Below are 18,807 nucleotides of genomic sequence, written 5' to 3' on the forward strand. Positions count from 1 at the left end.
AATAATTAAGTCCACAGATGACATATATATGAGGGAGCTGTCTTACCAGCCAAAGGATTTTCATTTCTGTCCATTTGGTCCTGATATTTGCTCAGCTCTGCCAGACAGCACAGCCAGGATGACACTAGTTTCTCTCTTGATGAATGAACAACTGACACCACCCTGCTCACAGCCTGCTAACTGAACACTTAAAGAGCACCAAGCAGACAGTTCAGCAAGTGGCCATCGCCCTGCTCACTCTGTTCTCTTTTCTTAATCAGCATATCTGTAAAAAATGTCAAGGCAACTGGACTTGCTGTATTTTTCAGAATTGAGAAAGCTGGTTGGATGACCAGTGAAACGTCTTCAAGAAAAATACAGCAAGTCCAGTTGCCTTGACTTATTTTTTACAGATATACCATGACCTGGATCAATGAGAGCCTCCACAGACATAACTTAATCAGCATGTTTCCTTTTAAGCACATTTGCATGCAGCACACCTGTTCCCTCCCTCTCTGTCTGAGTGCTGCTGCAGAGGGGATTACAAAAGGCTAATATCAAATCAACAAACTGGTTATGTTAACCAGGAAAGATTGTAGCTGTGCTAAATTCAAAATCCACTTAGTCTTCTCTCATGACTCCTTGGCATAAATGCAGTCTGTGCTGTGTAGCCTCTTTGGTCTGGACCCCAGGGGACAATGTCTGCAATACTTACCCTGCAAATTCTCAAGGCTCTGGAGAGTGTGTTCTCAGAACACTAGATTATTGGCAATATGGAGATTTTGGCAGCAGGGCGGCATGAATGTTAACAAGGAGCCCTGCAAAGATAGGCTGTGTACCTTGTATTCATTATGTATATTTTATTCATGTATTTAGTTATTCATTTCCAATTCCTGTCAATTATGTGCACCCTCCTCCCTTTTTTTTTTAAATGTTTTACTTTCTAATGGTTTCTTTTCTTAACCATTCCCACCTCTTTGTGGTGGTGGTGATGATGTATTGAAAACTCGCATTGCTAGGGCACTGGCTGTCAGCAGATGTGTTGCATTAGTAGACTATGAGTTTACATTCATTGGCGTTGATTCCAGCTTTGGTGCCAAAATGGTGGACTCCGAGGTTTTGTAAGTTTATTTTTTTATTTTTAGGAAATCTAAATGAATATTTTATAAAGATTTATAGAATTAAATATCAATATTTTTGAAAATTTCAGGGAAGACCCAGTAACCATATGACAGTTGATTTACATTTTTAAAAGATAACAATTGCCAAACCCGCCTCCTCCCCTATCTGTTCCTCCAGTGAGAGGAACCCCTGCAGGGAGCGATGACTGATCGCTCTCTGCAGGGAGAAGCCGTGAGCTGAGTGATCAGCGGTTTGTGATCACTCAGCTCTCGATCTATAGAGCCGACGTGTGACACCTGCAGTCATACGCCAGCTCAAACTATTGAGAAGAGTATATTTTACTCTCCCAATAACTCTCCTTTAATATATGTTATCCCAGAACAACATTAGCATCTGCATTTGTTCAAATTAAGTTTAAAGAGCATAGCTGGATCTCTGGTCAAGACCATAGATGAGTGAAACATTGTCACTGTTCTTATATTGTAGTACAGTAGTCTCAGGGGCAGGGCCCTCCTTACCATCTTGTCTTGAATTTTATTGTGATTGTAATGTCTTCCTTCTATTGTAAAGCACTGCACAAACTGTTGGCGCTATATAAATCCTGTATAATAATAAGAAAGCATGGCATTAGGCTGGGCATTTTTAACTGAGTATTCAATATTGAATCCAGTAGACCCAGAAATATAGACAGCTAACGTTGTTTGTAAATCTTGACTCTTCCTGTAGGATGCACTTAATCCTACCCTCTGGATCTAATGGGCCCAATTGATTTCCCTTGTTTCTACTGCATTCTTGTTCACAATTTCTATGCTAGCTGGTCCAGCTTGTTTTACACTTTTTTTTTTTTTCGTATTGTCCTAATAAAACACAAAGTACAGGAAATAAAAGACACCCTAAAAAGAGCAGAGCTCCTTCAGAGTACAGGTCTCTGCATTGCATATTTCTACAAGTATTTTTCGGAGGTTTTTTTTTTTAAAAGGAGAATTATGAGACGACTGATTTTCACTCAGCCTCATAATCTGAGCCGACCTGTGACAATGAAACTGTCACAGGTCGGCTCAGTAGATCGGGAAGTGAGGAACACATACCAGCGCTCGCTCACTTCTCGATCTATCCGTGCAGAGAGCCGTGACTGTCACGGCTCCCTGCAGGGACCCTTTCCGCTCCGATCCTCCAGTGCTGACTGGCGGAACAAACGGGGGAGGGAGCTGGGTGCAGCTGGCTCTGCCTCTAGATAGGCAGAGCCAGCTGTCACTTACGCAGCTGGGTGGATCCAGACAAAATTGTCGGGATCCGTTCCGGCTGCGGCGTCTCGGTTTACTGAGCTTTGGGTGACGGGAGGACGCTAGTTTGTGTCCTCCCATTAACCTTAGGAGAACTATGGGGAAAAGCACTGACCCCATAGTTCTCCTTTAATAGAAATTGTGAGGAAACCTTTTAGTGTGCACAAACACAATATAAACTACAAAATCTTATCTAATTGTAAAAAGATGAAACTGTAGAATTGTGTCAACTTATTTTTTAACTTGCTTACTCCAAATTTGGACAGGAATAAAGGGGGGGTTCTTCTTAACTGAGACACAAACAGCAGAAGTTCTAATCCCATGTAAGACCAAACATTTTGACTGGAGTAGGGCTCTAATTTTTCGTTTTAAATGGGGAGCATACCTTTTTGTATTCAGTATGGATATGGTTCCAATCACTGCGTGTATGCTTGCATGCCCACAGTGCTGCTCCACTGACTAATTTGTTGTTTTTTTTTTGTTTCATTCTCAAAGCAATGCTTCCACAGATGTAATTTTGAAAACTCTCAATCTTATGAGCAAGCTAAAGCAATTGGTAACGAATATGGAAGCTGCTTTCTATAAGATACTACAGGTATAATATGTTGCTATTTTGTGAGGGATTTTAAAGTATGTAGTCCAATGTTTTACTAATAACAATTAGGATTCCTTTTAAGCTGGTGCAGAATGTTGCATTATACATGCTTTTGTGGCACAGTGTATAGAGCAAACAATTGTCAGCTAACCACGGACAACCAATGTCTTTATTACACGTGTAATACACGTTAGAATTTGTTTTTATTTATTTGTTATTGCTGGAAAAATGAATGACTACAGGTAACATGTAACTGCCCTTTAGACTGAATAGCAAATGTATATTCAGTCAAAAGGGCATATCTTGTAGGATGTTACTCATCTTAAGTGTCTGATCCTTAGTTTCCAACCAGTCTGAGTGATGTTTGTCCAGTGTTATTGTAATTAAGCGCAGTACATGGGTCTGGATAACCAAAAGCCAGGTTGTAACTAGATATCTTCATTAAAAAGGGATCTGCCCTGCACATATGCTTTTTTTTGTTTTTCCTGTATTCTTATATAGTTTGCAGACTATTTCCGAGCAGGTAATCATTTTCTTTCCTTCTGCAGGACCAACGGTTGATTACACCTCTCTCTTTCGCCCTAACGTCTGACAACAGAGAGCGAGTTCAAGTTGGCCTTCAGCTACTTTTTGAAGCTGCACCATTACCGGACTTCCCTGCAGTTGTGTGAGTAAAGCATTTCCTGGCTCATGTGCTTTTGGGATACGCACACTGTAACCAGGTCTGTGAATATCACAATCATTCATACAAATGAAAATAAACCCCACCAAAATGTACCTTAAATAGTGCCTCCACATACAGCTTCCTGGTTTTACCAGGACCAGTTGCTGCATCTAAATGCAGTTGAAAACACACGTCCATATGGCATACATTTTACAGTAGAGCTGTGGTTACATATGTATGTTCTGTTTGAATGCTTTGTTGAATCATATTGTGTAGTTCGCTCCCATGGCATGAAAAAAAAAGTTGTGTATTTGCAAAACTCCTTGGTTTGCTTTATGCGTCTTATTGCATTAACCCCTTCATGACTGAGGCCCTTTTTTCAATTTTTGCACCCATAGTACTCTCCAGGACTTCTCATAAAGGAACAGAATCAGTGGATGGAGGAGGCAGCGCAGTCAGTGTAATCATTTTAAGATTAGTTTCCCATTCACATTTCTGAACCACACAGTTTAGTTGTCTTTAATTCTACGTTTTCTCTGTAACCTAAGAGCCCGTTCACATTGAGCGGTTCGCAAATCGCGCGATTTGCATTTTGCGCGATATCGTGCAAATGCTTGCATTGAGCAAGCTTGAATCGCAGCTAAATCCGCTCCAAAAAGGGTCTGGCTGTAGCGACACGCGACAGCAGGACCCTTTGCCCCATTGGAGAGCGATATCGCGCGGTAAATTGCCGCGATATCGCAGTAATTACCCCGCGATAAATCGCTCAATGTGAACGGGGTCTAAATATAAATGAATAATGGGCTTTGTACTTTTGTCTCTGGAAAATCACTTGGACACAGTGGTCCCTCCTTAAGGTCATTGTGGGTTTACTTACTGGCATGCAGTAGAAGAGGAACTTTGCAAAGGGGAAAACTGAGAGGGCTAAAGATAGAAAGTCATCTAACCTGCGCAATCTGTTGGGTGAGCAGCAATCTCAAGATTGATAATATGGTTTACTCGTTTTAGACTTGGGGAGAGCATTGCAGCTAATAATGCCTACATACAGCAAGAAAGTGATCATCCTACAAAAAGATTTGGAATGCAAGTCATTGCAAGCAACTGTAGATCATCACAGATATCAAATTTGAACAGTGTAGATATATCTTCCTCTAACATCCAGGATCTCATACAAAAGCTACAAACAGGAATGGAGGTAAAGTTAAAAAAAGATATATATTTGTTTTATTAGATATGTTTGCCTTACAGACAATATGTAATTTCACTTGTGTAAACCTTTTCAAATTTGATTTACACACAGCTGAATGGGTAATATCAGTAATCCTTCCTAAACTGCCGATTCACACCTGGGTGTACGGAATATGCGCGTTTGCCGCGCGTTTTTACCGCGATTTGCGGTAAAAGAAACACTCGACAAATGCGCGTTTCCGATGGCTATCCAGCTGTATCCTAATGGATACGCGCGGCAAATACGCCCCAAAGAAGCTCCTATACTTCTTTGGGCGTAGGGCGTTTTTCAGCGCGTTTGCACGCGCTGTAAAACGCCCAGGTGGGAACCATGCCCATAGGCAATCATTGGTTTTCACATGTTGAGCGTTTTACAGCGCGTAGGAACGCGCTGTAAAACGCACATGTGTGAACCAGGCCTTAGATGGCATTCTGGCATTTTAATCCGACAGAAGCAAATACAGCTGTGCCCTTTCTTTACGGAACCCAATATGCTCTGTGAATCCTGAGTGATGTGTGTGAATAGTGAGTAAATCGGTTTCTTGCTGACCCACAAACATCTTCATTTCCTGAATCTGGATTTGTGTGGTCCATTGTAATTAAAGCTGAACTGAATTTGGATCAGTCTTGATTTCACTATTTCATCTCTTATTACCAATGCTGGTTAACAACCTTTTTCATTTGATTTGCTAGATGAAGGAACGAGTTAATGATGTGAGGATTTCTGATATCATGGATGTTTATGAACAAAAGCTTTCGGCATTAGCAGTAAGTATTACTCTTATTCACTTGTTTTTCAGAAAAATATATGGCAGTGATTATATTAATTTTGTGTTCTTTCTGTGCAGTCTAAGGAAAGCAGGCTGCAGGACTTATTGGAAGCAAAGGCACTAGCCCTTGCACAAGCAGACAGACTGATTGCACAGTACCGGTGTCAAAGAGCACAAGCTGAAGCAGAGGTGAGAGGAAAATTGTACAGAGCTGTTTGTCAGCTCAGATGGATTTGACAACTGAGTATACGACCTAAGTTGATGAGAGTTCCTATTCTGAAATTTCCCTTCATCTTACCCAGGAATTATTATACTGAAGCATTATATTTAGCAGTACTCCATTTTAGCTGGTTGTGTCAGAACATACCACATATTATATTTTATTTATTTTATATAGATATCACTCACAGCAGCGCTCAGGCATGATGGCATTCCACCAGGCCAATCATATGAATAGTTGAGCATATTCCATCATAAAGTTCACATTTCATTAGCTTGCGTTTTGATGTGTTTCTATTGATTTTTAATGGGAAAACCCATCAATAAAAACAGATGGGTGTAAAAAATGCCCCTGGGTTGGGGGCTTGGCTCTGCAAATTAAGTGATTAACATAGGGTGGCAAGTCTACCCTTTTTAATGTATTCCTGAAATAAAATCAAAACCGGTTATTCAGCCTCCACAACTATCCTTAAGGTAGTTTTATCATAACATTATTGCATGTATCCATTTTACTTGCCATGGACAGCTAGTAGTACTTCCGAAAATGTAATTGTACATTTTATTTCAAAACTGCAGGCAAGAAAGCTTGCTACACTGCTGAAGGAGGCAGAGAGGAAGAACGAGGAGCTGAGCTTACTCTTAAAGTCTCAGCAGTTGGAGTCAGAACGTGCCAAGAGTGACATTGAGCAGTTATTCCAGCACAGCAAGAAGTTGCAAGCAGTGGCCGAAGAGCATGAAACACTGAAAGTCTCCTATGCTGATCATATAATGAAGTAAGATTCTTTTTTTGTTTATCTAAAATCAATGAAGATGAAAATATTTTCAGTTTTTTATCCTTTTTGCTCCTCTTGAAAATGCCCTTTTTCACAATTTAGTCACATGGTTGAAAACAGTGCCTTAGGGTGTTGTTAAAGCTTTGTGAATTGAACTTATTGTCACTTCATGCATCACATTCATTTTAGTTTTATTTCTGCATATTCTGAGTTGAGGTCTGGTCTGTGCCAAACCGGAAAAAAAAAATAGTACAATTCTGTCGGAGCAATAGGAATTAATAACTTTCTCAGTTCTGTTTCTAAGACTGGGGAATATTTGACAACAAATGTCAATAAGTTATCAGCGTAATTACTTCTATAGAGCTTACATTTTTCAACAATTCTTCACATAGAATATTGTCATTTCATATTAGACCCTTCCGCTATAATGCATATAGTTGTGTCTACCATGTGTGGACATGTGTTAGGATAAAGTCAGTAAATTAGCAGTGTGGTCTTGTGCCATGGAAGGAGTACACAAACTCCCAAGTATGATTCTGGTAGCAGTTCTAGCCACTGCTTCACCATCAGATAGAAAGTGAATAGTTCTGGTGTTTTCTTATTGTATTGTTTCCATTGTAGTATCTCCTTTCTGTGGCTCTCTAAATTCCAGCAGAGGTATATTATATGTAGATTGTGATCACTTATTTTCTTTATAGGTATGAACTCTGTGAAATGCAGTTTAAAGACTTACAGGTATCATACAACACCTTAAATAAGCAAGCTGAAACCATGAAAAAACTAAATGATTCCCTCAAGATTCAAAATGAAAAGTAAGGATTATTTTGAGTTTATTTTTTATTTTTCAGGGACATTGTAAATATGAGATTACTTTCACTACTCATGATGATGCCATGTGTAAGGGTTTTTACCAATGGTGCTGCCCAGTTGCCTTCAGGGGAAATTATCTATAGGACCGGCTATAAAACCTGTCCTGATAGCTGTTTTCCTTGAGATGAGAGCTGCGTCTGCCTGCTCATCTTCTTCCCTGTCTGTTGCACTTAACTTGCAGGTCAACAGAGCCAACGGCTTTCAGCTGTCTTCCTGAGGGCAGTTTGATTATATGTGCATATTGGATTGTACTATAACAACGATGGAAAGACTTAATGCTAAACAAATGCTGAGTTTTTGCAGCAGATATTCACTCATACTTTGGCAGCAACTGTGATTTATTTTTTTTCTTTATTTTTTTTACAAACCATTTCCTGTGGTTAGCTGGCAATGTACAGTGTGTGTGTATGTTAGAAAACATTGAGTTCTGAAAACTGTGGTTTTGGTTGTGAGCATAACTTTAATTTAAACGTTTCCTTTTTATGGTGCATACTAATTGCTATCTGTACATGCTGGGATCCTAAACTTGGCACTTCTGTGTTACTATGCTCAGCATGCTATAGCTGTGCAGGTTGTACAGGACAGAAAATCACTGCTTTGACATTGTCTTGACGTAGCTTCTTCTGTTGCTGACATTCAGTATGGTTTGGGTGGTAGTGGATGTGGTTTGAGTGGTAGTGGATGGGCATAGTCACAGTTTTCTATGATGTCTTGGAAATTCTATTTCCTGCTCTACTATTGTAATACAATTAAGTGATCATTTGCAATCATCTTTTAAAATATCCAACATTTCTCAGTCTTGGCTGTCATTTTTAGAGGATGAGGTTTCCTTCTTCATAAAGAAATATAGTCTACAATTTTCTGTTTTTGTATTGCTGCTGTAAACCTTTTCTGAAAGTACTAACATACTGTTTACATACAGGACAGTGGCCCAGCTAGAAGACACCGAAAACCAGAGAAAAGACTTGGCTAAGCAACTGCAAGACCGAGACAGTAAAATTCTAAGTAGGTGGTGTCCTCCTTGTGGATGTGTGTTCAGTTTGTTTTAGAATAGATAACCTTCAACCTCAACCATTATTTTAATTCATAAACTTCAGATGGTTATGGTTTTTCCACGTATAATTTTGCCAACAGATTTCCAACAAAAGGTAAAGGGGCTAGAGGAGAAGGTTAAGTTAAAGCAAAAGGAGAAAGAAGATATGGAAGAAACCATTGACATACTTCGTAAAGAGCTGAGTAAAACTGAACAAGCAAGGAAGGAACTGAGTATTAAGGTTTGTATTTATTTTTTTAAGATAACAATTAGACTCCTGTTATCTATATAAGGTGCATTGTTAAGCGCTAATTGAAAAAAAATATTTAGCTTTTTAAGAGTTTTTTGTTTTGCTTTACCCAAACTTTGTGTGCCCACCTTGAATCACTGTTCATTTCATTGATGAACAATTTTAGTTTTAGTCTTGGTCGTTTTACTAAAATGCCATTTTAGTTTTTAGTCGTATTTCTAGTCATCTGAATTTGTTTTAGTTTTGTCGACTAAATCTCCAGTAGAGACATTTGCAATGTATTTGCATCATAGTTTTAGTCCCATTAACTTAGTTTATAGGACTGAAAACATGCAAACAATTACAAAAAAACTAATCTAAATTAACATTGCCTTGAAACTGTTAGTAGGTTAAAGGACCTGTGCTTTAACCATGAAGGGCAAAACATCAAGTTTATAGCCCTTGTTCCCAGTAGGGATCAATTCACATTTCCTTCACTTCTTGCTGCTCCATTCAAAAACAGGGAGCAAGGAAAGACAGCCCAACAATAGGCTCTAGTTAGATCTTCATTTGGAAGTGAAACAGGCATGACTGTCTTCTGTCCCTCTGTGACAGAGCTGGGTCACTCATGAAGCATCAGCACCATCACAAGCACCTCCATAGCCAAAAGTGCAGGTATTTTCTTTGAATGTGGCGACTGTACGGGATTATGGGATAGCATAGGAAAGGTAAAGCTAACCATACACCTATAGATTATCTGCAGATTTTCTATGGCCAGATGAAAAAAGTGCAACAGATTCCTCCATCTACGCTAAACTGTGTGGATGGAGGAATCTCCCACTGGGCCAAGCTTCAGTATCTTGCTAGTCGGCCCCGCTGGCTCTCACAATACCTGAACAATGCCTGCATCCAATCAGATTGGATGCAGGCAACGGTTATTAAAATGTCCTTTTTGTAATATGTCACTCAGTTGTACTCGGGGGGAAAAGAATTAAGCTTGCAAAGAGTTTGCTTTTCAGCCCATTAAATTAAACTGTACCTATGGCCTTTCAAATTTCATAACTTGGCCTAAAGATGGTAAAGCATTTAGCCTGCACACATACTAAAGTTGGCCATACACTCTACGAATTCTGGGCAGTTCTTGATAAGCTGGCTGAAATTCGTTCAGTGGGGGGCCTTGTCACAACCCTTCCATCCAGCATCCTTGGATCAGAAATTTAACCCCTTCATGACTGAGGCCCTTTTTTCAATTTTTGCACTCATGTTATATAATGGAACATGTTCAGTTTTCATGCACATATTTGATTGGCATAGTGGAATTGAGTCATCTGTAATTAGTCAGGATGAAACTGACTGCATGTCTGAGCTGTAGGTATTTTAAAACAGTATGTGAACGGAGCTTGAATTTAGTTTGCAACACAGAAAAGGATTTGAGAATCCTAACATGATATCTGAAACCATTTTGCAGAAGCCAAACGGTGGTGTGCAGGCAGACTGTGTTCCTCCTTTTGCTTTTTATGCCACCACAGGGTTTCTGCAGGCGGTCGCGTATAGGCTTGGCTTTGGGAATTTCTGGGTCTTCAGGGGCTTGTTGTGACTCGCATATTGTTTGCTTAGCTGCACGATAGAAGGATCTGTGAAATGTTGGATAAAAGTGAAAGAACATTTTCCCCGTGGTGTTTTCTACCATGGTTGTAAAATGAAGTGACATATTCTTTAGCTTTTTCCTGTAAGTATTGGAATTGTTAGTAGTATGTCTCATGTGACTATAATTTTGCATTTTTTGGTCCCCTTATTTGGAATACCATGTCTGTTTTCCCTGGCACTGACATCTCCTTCCCTAAGACTGATGGCACTCTGTGGGGTCCTTCCCATAGCACTGACAATGCTCTCCAGGGCCCTTGTCCTGGGATTGACAGTGCTCTATGGGACCCGTGTCCTGGGACTGACAGCGCTCTGTGGAGCGCCCTTCCCCTGGAACTGATGGCACTCTGTGGGGCTGTTTACCTCTGGCATGTGTAGTGTGGAACAGCTTTTTATAGGGTGCTGAAGAGTGCCTCAAGTCTTTTCAGAAACATCTGATGTGTGATGACTGTAATTCAAATTTAATTCAAACATGTTTGTGTACTTTACAGGCATCTTCACTAGAAGTTCACAAAACACAGTTGGAAGCACGTCTTGAGGAAAAGGAGGCAATTCTGAAAGGCCAACAGGAAGAGCTGAGCAAGCATTCACACATGATTGCTATGATACACAGCCTTAGCAGTGGCAAACTTGGTGCAGGCAATGTGAACCTCAGCTTGTAGGACTTATTTCCGCTAAGCAGCATCTCCAAATGAACTTTTTTGTACAGTAAGCTTAGGGTTCAGCTAGTGATACCCTAAGTGTAGAATGAACACAACTGGTTTTAAGCTGCTGAAATACTAATATACAAAACATATTTTAAATAATTTTAAGAGGTGATGTAGCTTTTAATCCCTAGTATGACCAGAATATATCCATTCCAGTAACTGGCAGAATGTTTTCATTTGACTATACTCTGCTACACTAGTGTAATGTGTAATGTCAGAATAAATGCCAAGCAAACGGGGATTGCAGTTTCCCTCTTTATATAGGTCCTGAAAGCACTTTCATCAAGTTCAGGAATTAAATTTTATACATATTTATTTTATTTGTGTATATGTATACAGTATGTCTTGGAGGTGTCAGTGGCAGCAGTATGACTGTTTATGTGAGTTTTAGCATATCTTTACAATTTGGGCCAGTGGGCTGAATGGGCCACTTGTTTAAAATTTCTCTCTGGGAGTCCCCATGTGCATTCCCCACCGGCTATATTCTCCATGAATAAATGAAAAACCCAATTAGAATCAGTTCCTCCTAGCAGCAGTGAAAGAGAGGTGCAAAGTTCTTATATCCAAACCAAATCTTCCATAAAGAAACAAGCCAAAGGTAATGGCAAAACACATAATCATTTCATGAAATACAGACACATGGTCCATAATATTATGCATCTGCACAGTGGGGCAGGCTGTACTTTTACAGGCTTATACTTTTGCAACCCTATTGCCACTGGAAAAAAAACCCATAAATGCAAGTAGTAGAAGCCTTATTCTTACCAGTGAGGGGTGATTCAAATCTTTGCTCTCAGAAAATGCTCTGGATGGTGCTGCTTTCTGACACTTCCAGATGTGTCGAAAAAGGTGTTCTCTGCTGGAAGTGGTGGTTCTTCCCAACGACCGTACATCACTACAGGAAACAGCGGCGGCAGAGTAGTTTTAAAGCATACTGGCTCCAACAGCCCTAACTGCTGTCCACATTTGAAATAATAAACTCTGTATATGTCCAGATTGAAGCTGTTGAAGTTATATATTTAACATAACTTTTTCATACATGTTTCAAAATATGTTCTTAAAAATGAACTAGAGAGGTGATTTCATTTTCTTTTTTCTCTTTGGAAATATTAAAATACCAGATATTTGTAAACAGCATGGCTTCGTTGTTATTACATTGGATGGTACAAGATATTACTTTAGTATGAGACAAGATTTTGTAATCAACTGTTTAACAACATGTATTTATTAAGAGCCACCGAAGAACACCACACCCCTGAACTATTGACTCAAACAACTAAAAATCAAAATATGGAGCTATTAAGGTGTCAAATCAGGGATGCAAAGGACCACATGTACAAAATATTTAAAACATCATAGATTTATTAGAAAAATAATAGGATACAAAAAATACTGAAACACAAAAGTTCCCAGAACATCTAGGATATGTATCCCTATAGAACAAAGTTTGCGTATAACATGGCATATTACCTCTATGGACCACATCAGTACAGTACATTCATATAGAATTCAATATATTCTTTGAGCTTCAATATCCTGATAACAAATAACTGCGTATATTCTAACATCTTATTTTGTGTCCTTTGGTCATTCACTGATGTGTGGTGGGTTCAGTCTTCTAAACAAATAACTGCATTTATTCTAACATCGTACGGGTCCAGAAAACTGGACCCATCGCACATCAGTGCATGACCAAAGGGCACAAAATTTGATGTTAGAATATACGCATTTATTTGTTATAAGAATATTGAAGCTCAAAGAATATATTGAATTCTGTATGAATGTACTGTACTGATGTAGTCCAGGGATTATGCCATGTTCTAAGCGAACGTTGCTCTACAGGGAGCTGCCATAAATATCCAAGCTGTTCTGGGAACTTTTATGTGTTTTTTAGTATTATTTATCCTATTATTTTTCTAATAAATGTATGATGTGTTAAATATATAGCATTTGTGGTTCTTGCATCTGTGATTTGACACCTTAAAAGCCCCATGTTTTGATTTCTTGTTGTTTGAGAAGATTTTGTAATTAAGTTGAAATCAAGATTTTGTATTTAGAATTGTTAAAGGAGAACTGTTCGCGTTATACTAAGACGCCGCAGCTGAAGCGGATCCCAACAATTATGTCTGGATCTGCCCGCTGCGTGACTGACAGCTGGCTCTGCCTATCTAGGTTTTGGAAGTCCCAACAGTCTAAAGGTGCCCATACACCTTACGACCATCGCAAGACTTTTGTCTTGCGATGGTCGTATGCTTCTTGAAAGCCTGTACGATCTGCCCACCTTGGACGGGCAAATCGTACTTGCGATCATCGAAAGCCCGCCCCGCTGAGGGGCGGGCTTCCGATGACGGCAATGCAGAACGGGCAGTGTGCACATGCGCACACCGGCCCGTTCCGCAGCTATCGGGCGAGCAGGCTAGAAACCCGCCGAGAATCGTACGATTCTCGGCAGGTTTTCGAGCATGTTGGCTCGACAAAAGACGTGCGACCGTACAGTCGAAACGGTCGCACGTCTTAGTTCACACTGCTCGATTCTCCGACGATCGCGGGATTTCGCCCGATTCTCGTACGAGAATCGAGCAGTGTATGGGCACCTTAAGGCTGGCCATTTACCTATAGATATCTACAGATTTTCTATGGTCAGATGGAAAAAGTGCAACAGGTTCCTTTATCTACACTAAACTGTGTGGATGGAGGAATCTCCCACTGGGCCAAGCTTCAGTATCTTGCTAGTCTGTCAGAATAGCTGAACAATCTGATTGGATGCAGGCATTGTTCAGGTATTTTGAGAGCCAGGGGGGCCGACTAGCAAGATACTGAAGCTTGGCCCAGTGGGAGATTCCTCCATCCACACAGTTTAGTGTAGATAAAGGAACCTGTTGCACTTTTTCCATCTGACCATAGAAAATCTGCAGATAATATATCGGTCTGTGGCCAGCTGAAGAATGCCTTTGTCCCTCAATAGACCAGAAGGAAAATAGAAAAAAAAGCTAACCAGTACATGGGGTACTAATTTGATACAAAACCGAGTCATGATGGTTGTGGGTGGGGTTGTCCTGTACTGGCTAGCTTTTTTTTGTTTCCAGGGTCAACTTGTCCTGTATGCCGCAGTATAACCGGACCTTCTAAGAATTACTGTGTTCCTCAGAGGGCTCAAAGAAAAGGGTTGTACAAGAAGTACAAAAATCCTATTTTTTTTCACCACCCGACCAGACACTTGTTTGGCAATGGCCATACCATGAACATCATCATAAATGCCCCGTAAAACATGGTAGTGGCATAATAAAGCCATGGGAATGTTTCTAAGCAGCAGGCACTTGAAAGCTTTTGAGTCTAAATGTTAGAATGATTGTTGCAAAATACAGGGAAATCCTGGAAGAAAACCTGCTAAAGTCTGAAAGAAACTGAAGCCTAGGGAGAAGATTTGTCTTAGCGAGACAATGTTTTATAAAAGCAGAATAGCTTAAAAAAAATAATGTCCTGGAATTGCCAAGACCAGAGCTTACATCTCAAGCCAATCCAGAATTGTGCATGGATATTAAAAAGGCTGTTGGCTTACAATCCTCATAGAGCCTGACAGAGCTAGAGCAGCTTTAAAGAAAGGGGAAAATTTGCAGTGACCAGATATGCAAACGTGATAGAGAACTATCCACACAGGCTGCAGACTATAATTGCTGCCAAAAGTGCATCCACTAATGGCCGGCAGTTATTTAAGTTTTCTTATTGTAACTACTATAAATCAATTTGTAGTCATCTTTTTCACTTTCACATGAGGGTCTATGGCTGTTGATCAATGTAAACAAATCCACAGTGATTCAGTGTTCTATGATAAGAACATACGAAAACGTCCAAGGGGGTGATTATGTTTTATACGCGCGGTTATTTTTAAGCTGTGATTCTGAATCTTTCCACTGCACAATCCCACCTAGAGACACCCTAAAAGTCTTGTTCAGTGTGGCCACAGGAGATCAAGACCAAATACACAAAGCTAAAAATAAAAGGAAACCAGTACTGAGAGTATACAGTATGTAGGTTGCCATTGCTGGACTCGCTTTTAAGAAAATACCAATGCTTACCTGTCATAGTGATCCAATGGCAAGTATGGAGATTACAGGTTCTGCCATCACTTTAGCTTTCTAATCTGTTTGCTTGTTCCAGGTCAGTGATTAACAAAGCACTGGAAACAGAGACTGCCAGGTAGCTGGCATTTTTAGGAGGTTGGAAATGTCAGTATTTTTTCCTCCAATTTTTAAGCTAAATTGACTTTAATGTAGTTGCAATGGGGCTGAATAGCATTATCCGCTAGCTGAATTATTTTGTGTGGAGTTGCTCTTTATACCATATAGAGAAGTATTACTGTGATCTTGTTTTAATATAAGGCACTCTTGCCAAGCTCCTATCAAATCACAGACTGTTCCATTGAACTCCGCAGTTTAAGGGCACTTGCAAAGTTATTCTAACTATCTTAATAATGTGGCTTCATCCTAGATAAAGCTGTCATCAGCTCTTTAAAAAAAAAAAATCGGTCTGTGGATGGAGGGGCATATTTCTAAACACAAAACCTATGTATGTTGAATGTTAGGAAGGGAACATTTTTTTCTAATGGAGTATCTATGGATTTGAAAGCATATATAGGGCTAATTTACATTTTTTTCATTGGATTTTTTTAATGCATAATGTGCTTTGAATTAAGCCTGGCCATTCATTTTGGGAGGCCTCTCAGCACAACAAGTATAAAATGCACCTGGTACTGCGTGCGGCAGCTTGTTGAAATGAATGGGTTGAAGCACAGCAAAGATGCACATAACACAACACGCTTTGAGGCCTTGTTCACATCAAGCGCGTTCCAGGAGCAGAGCAGTTACAGACCGTCAAAACTGCGTCCAATGTATTCCAATAGTATTTTGGGCTCTAGTTCACACCGCAGCATTCAGTTCCAGAGCATGTAAAAAAAAACTGCAGCAAGTCCTATTTTACCTGCTCTGGAACGCATGCAAACGCCCTGGAACGCACTAAAAGCCCATTCTAAACTTATTTACGAAAAACGGCCCGGAACGCATCAAAAACGCGGCACAACCCACTGCACTGCGTGTGCAGAAGCTCATGCAGATCTGGTCTGCATTTGGTGTGAACAAGCCCTGAAGCATCGCAGAAGCGGGAAAGGGGCTTTATAGTGACAGTTCTACAGTAGCTACATCAGCTCTCAGAATGTGACATAAAAGTGATACTTCCTGTTGTGTCACATGGACAAGATGTGAGACCACAAGGCCATAGACAACATTACAAACCTGACAGAGGTTGCTTAAGACAAAACCAAGAATTAAAAAATGAGCTGGAGTTTTACTGAAGGATAGCTAAGCCCAAGAACAGAAATGTAATATATTGCAGCTTAGCAGTGGTGACTGGATGTTTTCCTTTTTTCAGACTAAGCAAATTTGCTGGCAGTACAAAAAAAATACTGCTGATCCTTCGAGGAATGCGGTGTCCTTTGTCAGTTCCTGTGCAGTCCCTACACTATTTTCTGACGGAGACTGGGTGGGTATAATCTATGAGTATCTGGTTGTGGGAGGTTGGGGCAGTGCTATCAGTGAATTGTGTTCCGGGAGGGGGGTTTGGTCTGGGGATGGGTGTTCCCTCAGTGAATGGTCAATCAAGGGGGTTGTGCTCAGAGGCGGAGTGTCCGGAGTCCCGCCCAGCTTGCTGATGTCTCGTCCAGCTCAGTTCCTGGCAACCAGCGATGCCAGTGAGCTGGGTGGGGAGTCGGGCAAAGCATCACAGGTTGCTAAGAGCTCTTAACAGCGGGAAGCTGTGCCCCCCACACCTGCTGCCCCAGTGAGATGCCATCTGAGGCAACTGCCCGGGGCTGCCTCATTATAGGGATGGCCCTGCTTCCCAGCTATCTTCTGTAACTACACAACAACTAGTTTAATGGAGATGCAGAAAGAAGTTTGTAGTCCAAATCAGGAGACCAGGATATGATGAATACACTGCTCTTGTATAGATATAGTAGTCAGTGAGTGTTGTCACCCCAGGACTGGAAATGTGATATTGACATGATCACCAGGTAAAAATAAAAGGATAACAATAAAAAAAAAAAGAAAACTAATGCAAACCCCACATCTGTGGAATGACAAGCTATAATATACACACACACACCAAAAGTTTTGGGACACCCCTCCAAGTCATTGGATTGGATTCAGTTGTTCCATGAAATGTTCTTGATACTAAATATTCCACGGTCAACTGTTAGTGCTATTATAACAAAGTGGAAGCAACTGGAAACAACAGCAACTCAGCCATGAAGTGGTAGGCCACGTAAAATGACAGAGCGGGGTCAGCGCATGCTGAAGCGCACAGTGCGCAGAAGTCGCCAACTGTCTGCAGAGGCAATAGCTACGGACCTCCAAACTTCGTGTGGCCTTCAGACTGGCACAACAACAGTGCGTAGAGAGCTTCATGGAATGTATCTCCATGGCCGAGCAGTTGCATCCAAGCCTTATATCACCAAGTGCAATGCAAAATGTCGGATGCAGTGGTGTAAAGCACGCCGCCACTGGACTCTAGAGAAGTGGAGACGTGCTCTCTGGAGTGACGAATCACACTTCTCTATCTGGCAATCCAATGGACATGTCTGGGTTTGGCGGTTGCCAGGAGAACGGTACTTGCCTGACTGCATTGTGCCAAGTGTAAGGTTTGGTGGAGGGGGGATTATGGTGTGGGATTATTTTTCAGGGGTTGGGCTTGGCCCCTTAGCTCCAGTAAAGGGAACTCTTGGGGCATCAGCATGCCAAGACATTTTGGACAATTTCATGCTCCCAACTTATATATGTATATATATATATATATATACTTACCAGATCATATACTTGACAGGGTATACATATATATGTATATTTGGGTTTAGATACGCTTTAAACATTTTGCACTCAGTGGAAGCAGAGTACACCGTTCATGGTCATAAGGATAAGCTCTTATCTACATAAGTTGTTTTACTGTACCACTAGCATGTCAGTAATAGCTTTCACTGTTTTATTTGCTTTAAAAAGACCAAAAACCAAGTTTCTATGCTTTCACATGAGACATTATAATTATGCTCTACAGAACTATATCATAAAAAGTTATAACTTGTTACACCGTTACAATGTGTATTCACCACCTCAGCTTTTTAATGGGAGCTGTGGAGTGCATATTTTATCTCATGTTTTTGTGACATGTGATTAAGGAAACAATTTCTCTTTTCCATTAGGTCATTTATCAACAATGTACCAACAATCAAGTGAAGAGACAAACAAGAGCCAGATAAACCCCTCCTCCTAGAACTGTATGCTGAATGTCTGCACCCATCTCCCCACACCCTGCAGACTAAATTAGAATCTAATGAAAAGTACTTGGCCCTCTTGACCTTGGAGACCTCATATAAAAGACAGGAGTCATCCAGCACTCATTACCAAATCATATACTTGACCAGGGTATGCATGCAACAGTCCTTTCATTTTATAGATATGATGATATACATGGGGACATACAGGTGGATGTGTGCATATTTCAAATGAATGGATCGGGACAGGGAGTATATTGATTGTCCTTAATTGTTTTCCTTGTAACCATTTCACGTACATCTTTTCTATGCTGTCTTAACAGTTTTGCTTCTTTTGCAGTAGCTGATTCTGAGTATCCATTACATCTGTCAAA

The 18,807-nt window shown here is 40.4% G+C and overlaps 1 protein-coding gene across 1 annotated transcript in view; it reads left to right on the forward strand.

The window, feature by feature from the left end:
- The window catches only part of KIAA1524 (KIAA1524 ortholog), a 34,411-nt gene extending 23,252 nt beyond the window's left edge, over positions 1-11,159 (forward strand). The window contains exons 11-21 of the mRNA XM_018565824.1: positions 953-1,100; positions 2,880-2,979; positions 3,528-3,646; positions 4,652-4,838; positions 5,564-5,638; positions 5,719-5,829; positions 6,436-6,632; positions 7,331-7,444; positions 8,425-8,507; positions 8,637-8,776; positions 10,900-11,159. Coding sequence (XP_018421326.1) covers positions 953-1,100; positions 2,880-2,979; positions 3,528-3,646; positions 4,652-4,838; positions 5,564-5,638; positions 5,719-5,829; positions 6,436-6,632; positions 7,331-7,444; positions 8,425-8,507; positions 8,637-8,776; positions 10,900-11,070 — 1,445 coding nt within the window. The 3' untranslated portion in view covers positions 11,071-11,159. The remainder of the gene's footprint in view (positions 1-952; positions 1,101-2,879; positions 2,980-3,527; positions 3,647-4,651; positions 4,839-5,563; positions 5,639-5,718; positions 5,830-6,435; positions 6,633-7,330; positions 7,445-8,424; positions 8,508-8,636; positions 8,777-10,899) is intronic.
- The last annotated feature ends 7,648 nt before the right edge of the window (positions 11,160-18,807 follow it).

Source organism: Nanorana parkeri, unplaced genomic scaffold, assembly GCF_000935625.1.
Source record: "Nanorana parkeri isolate BGI_ZX_2015 unplaced genomic scaffold, ASM93562v1 scaffold890, whole genome shotgun sequence".
Classification (NCBI taxonomy): Eukaryota; Metazoa; Chordata; class Amphibia; order Anura; family Dicroglossidae; genus Nanorana; species Nanorana parkeri.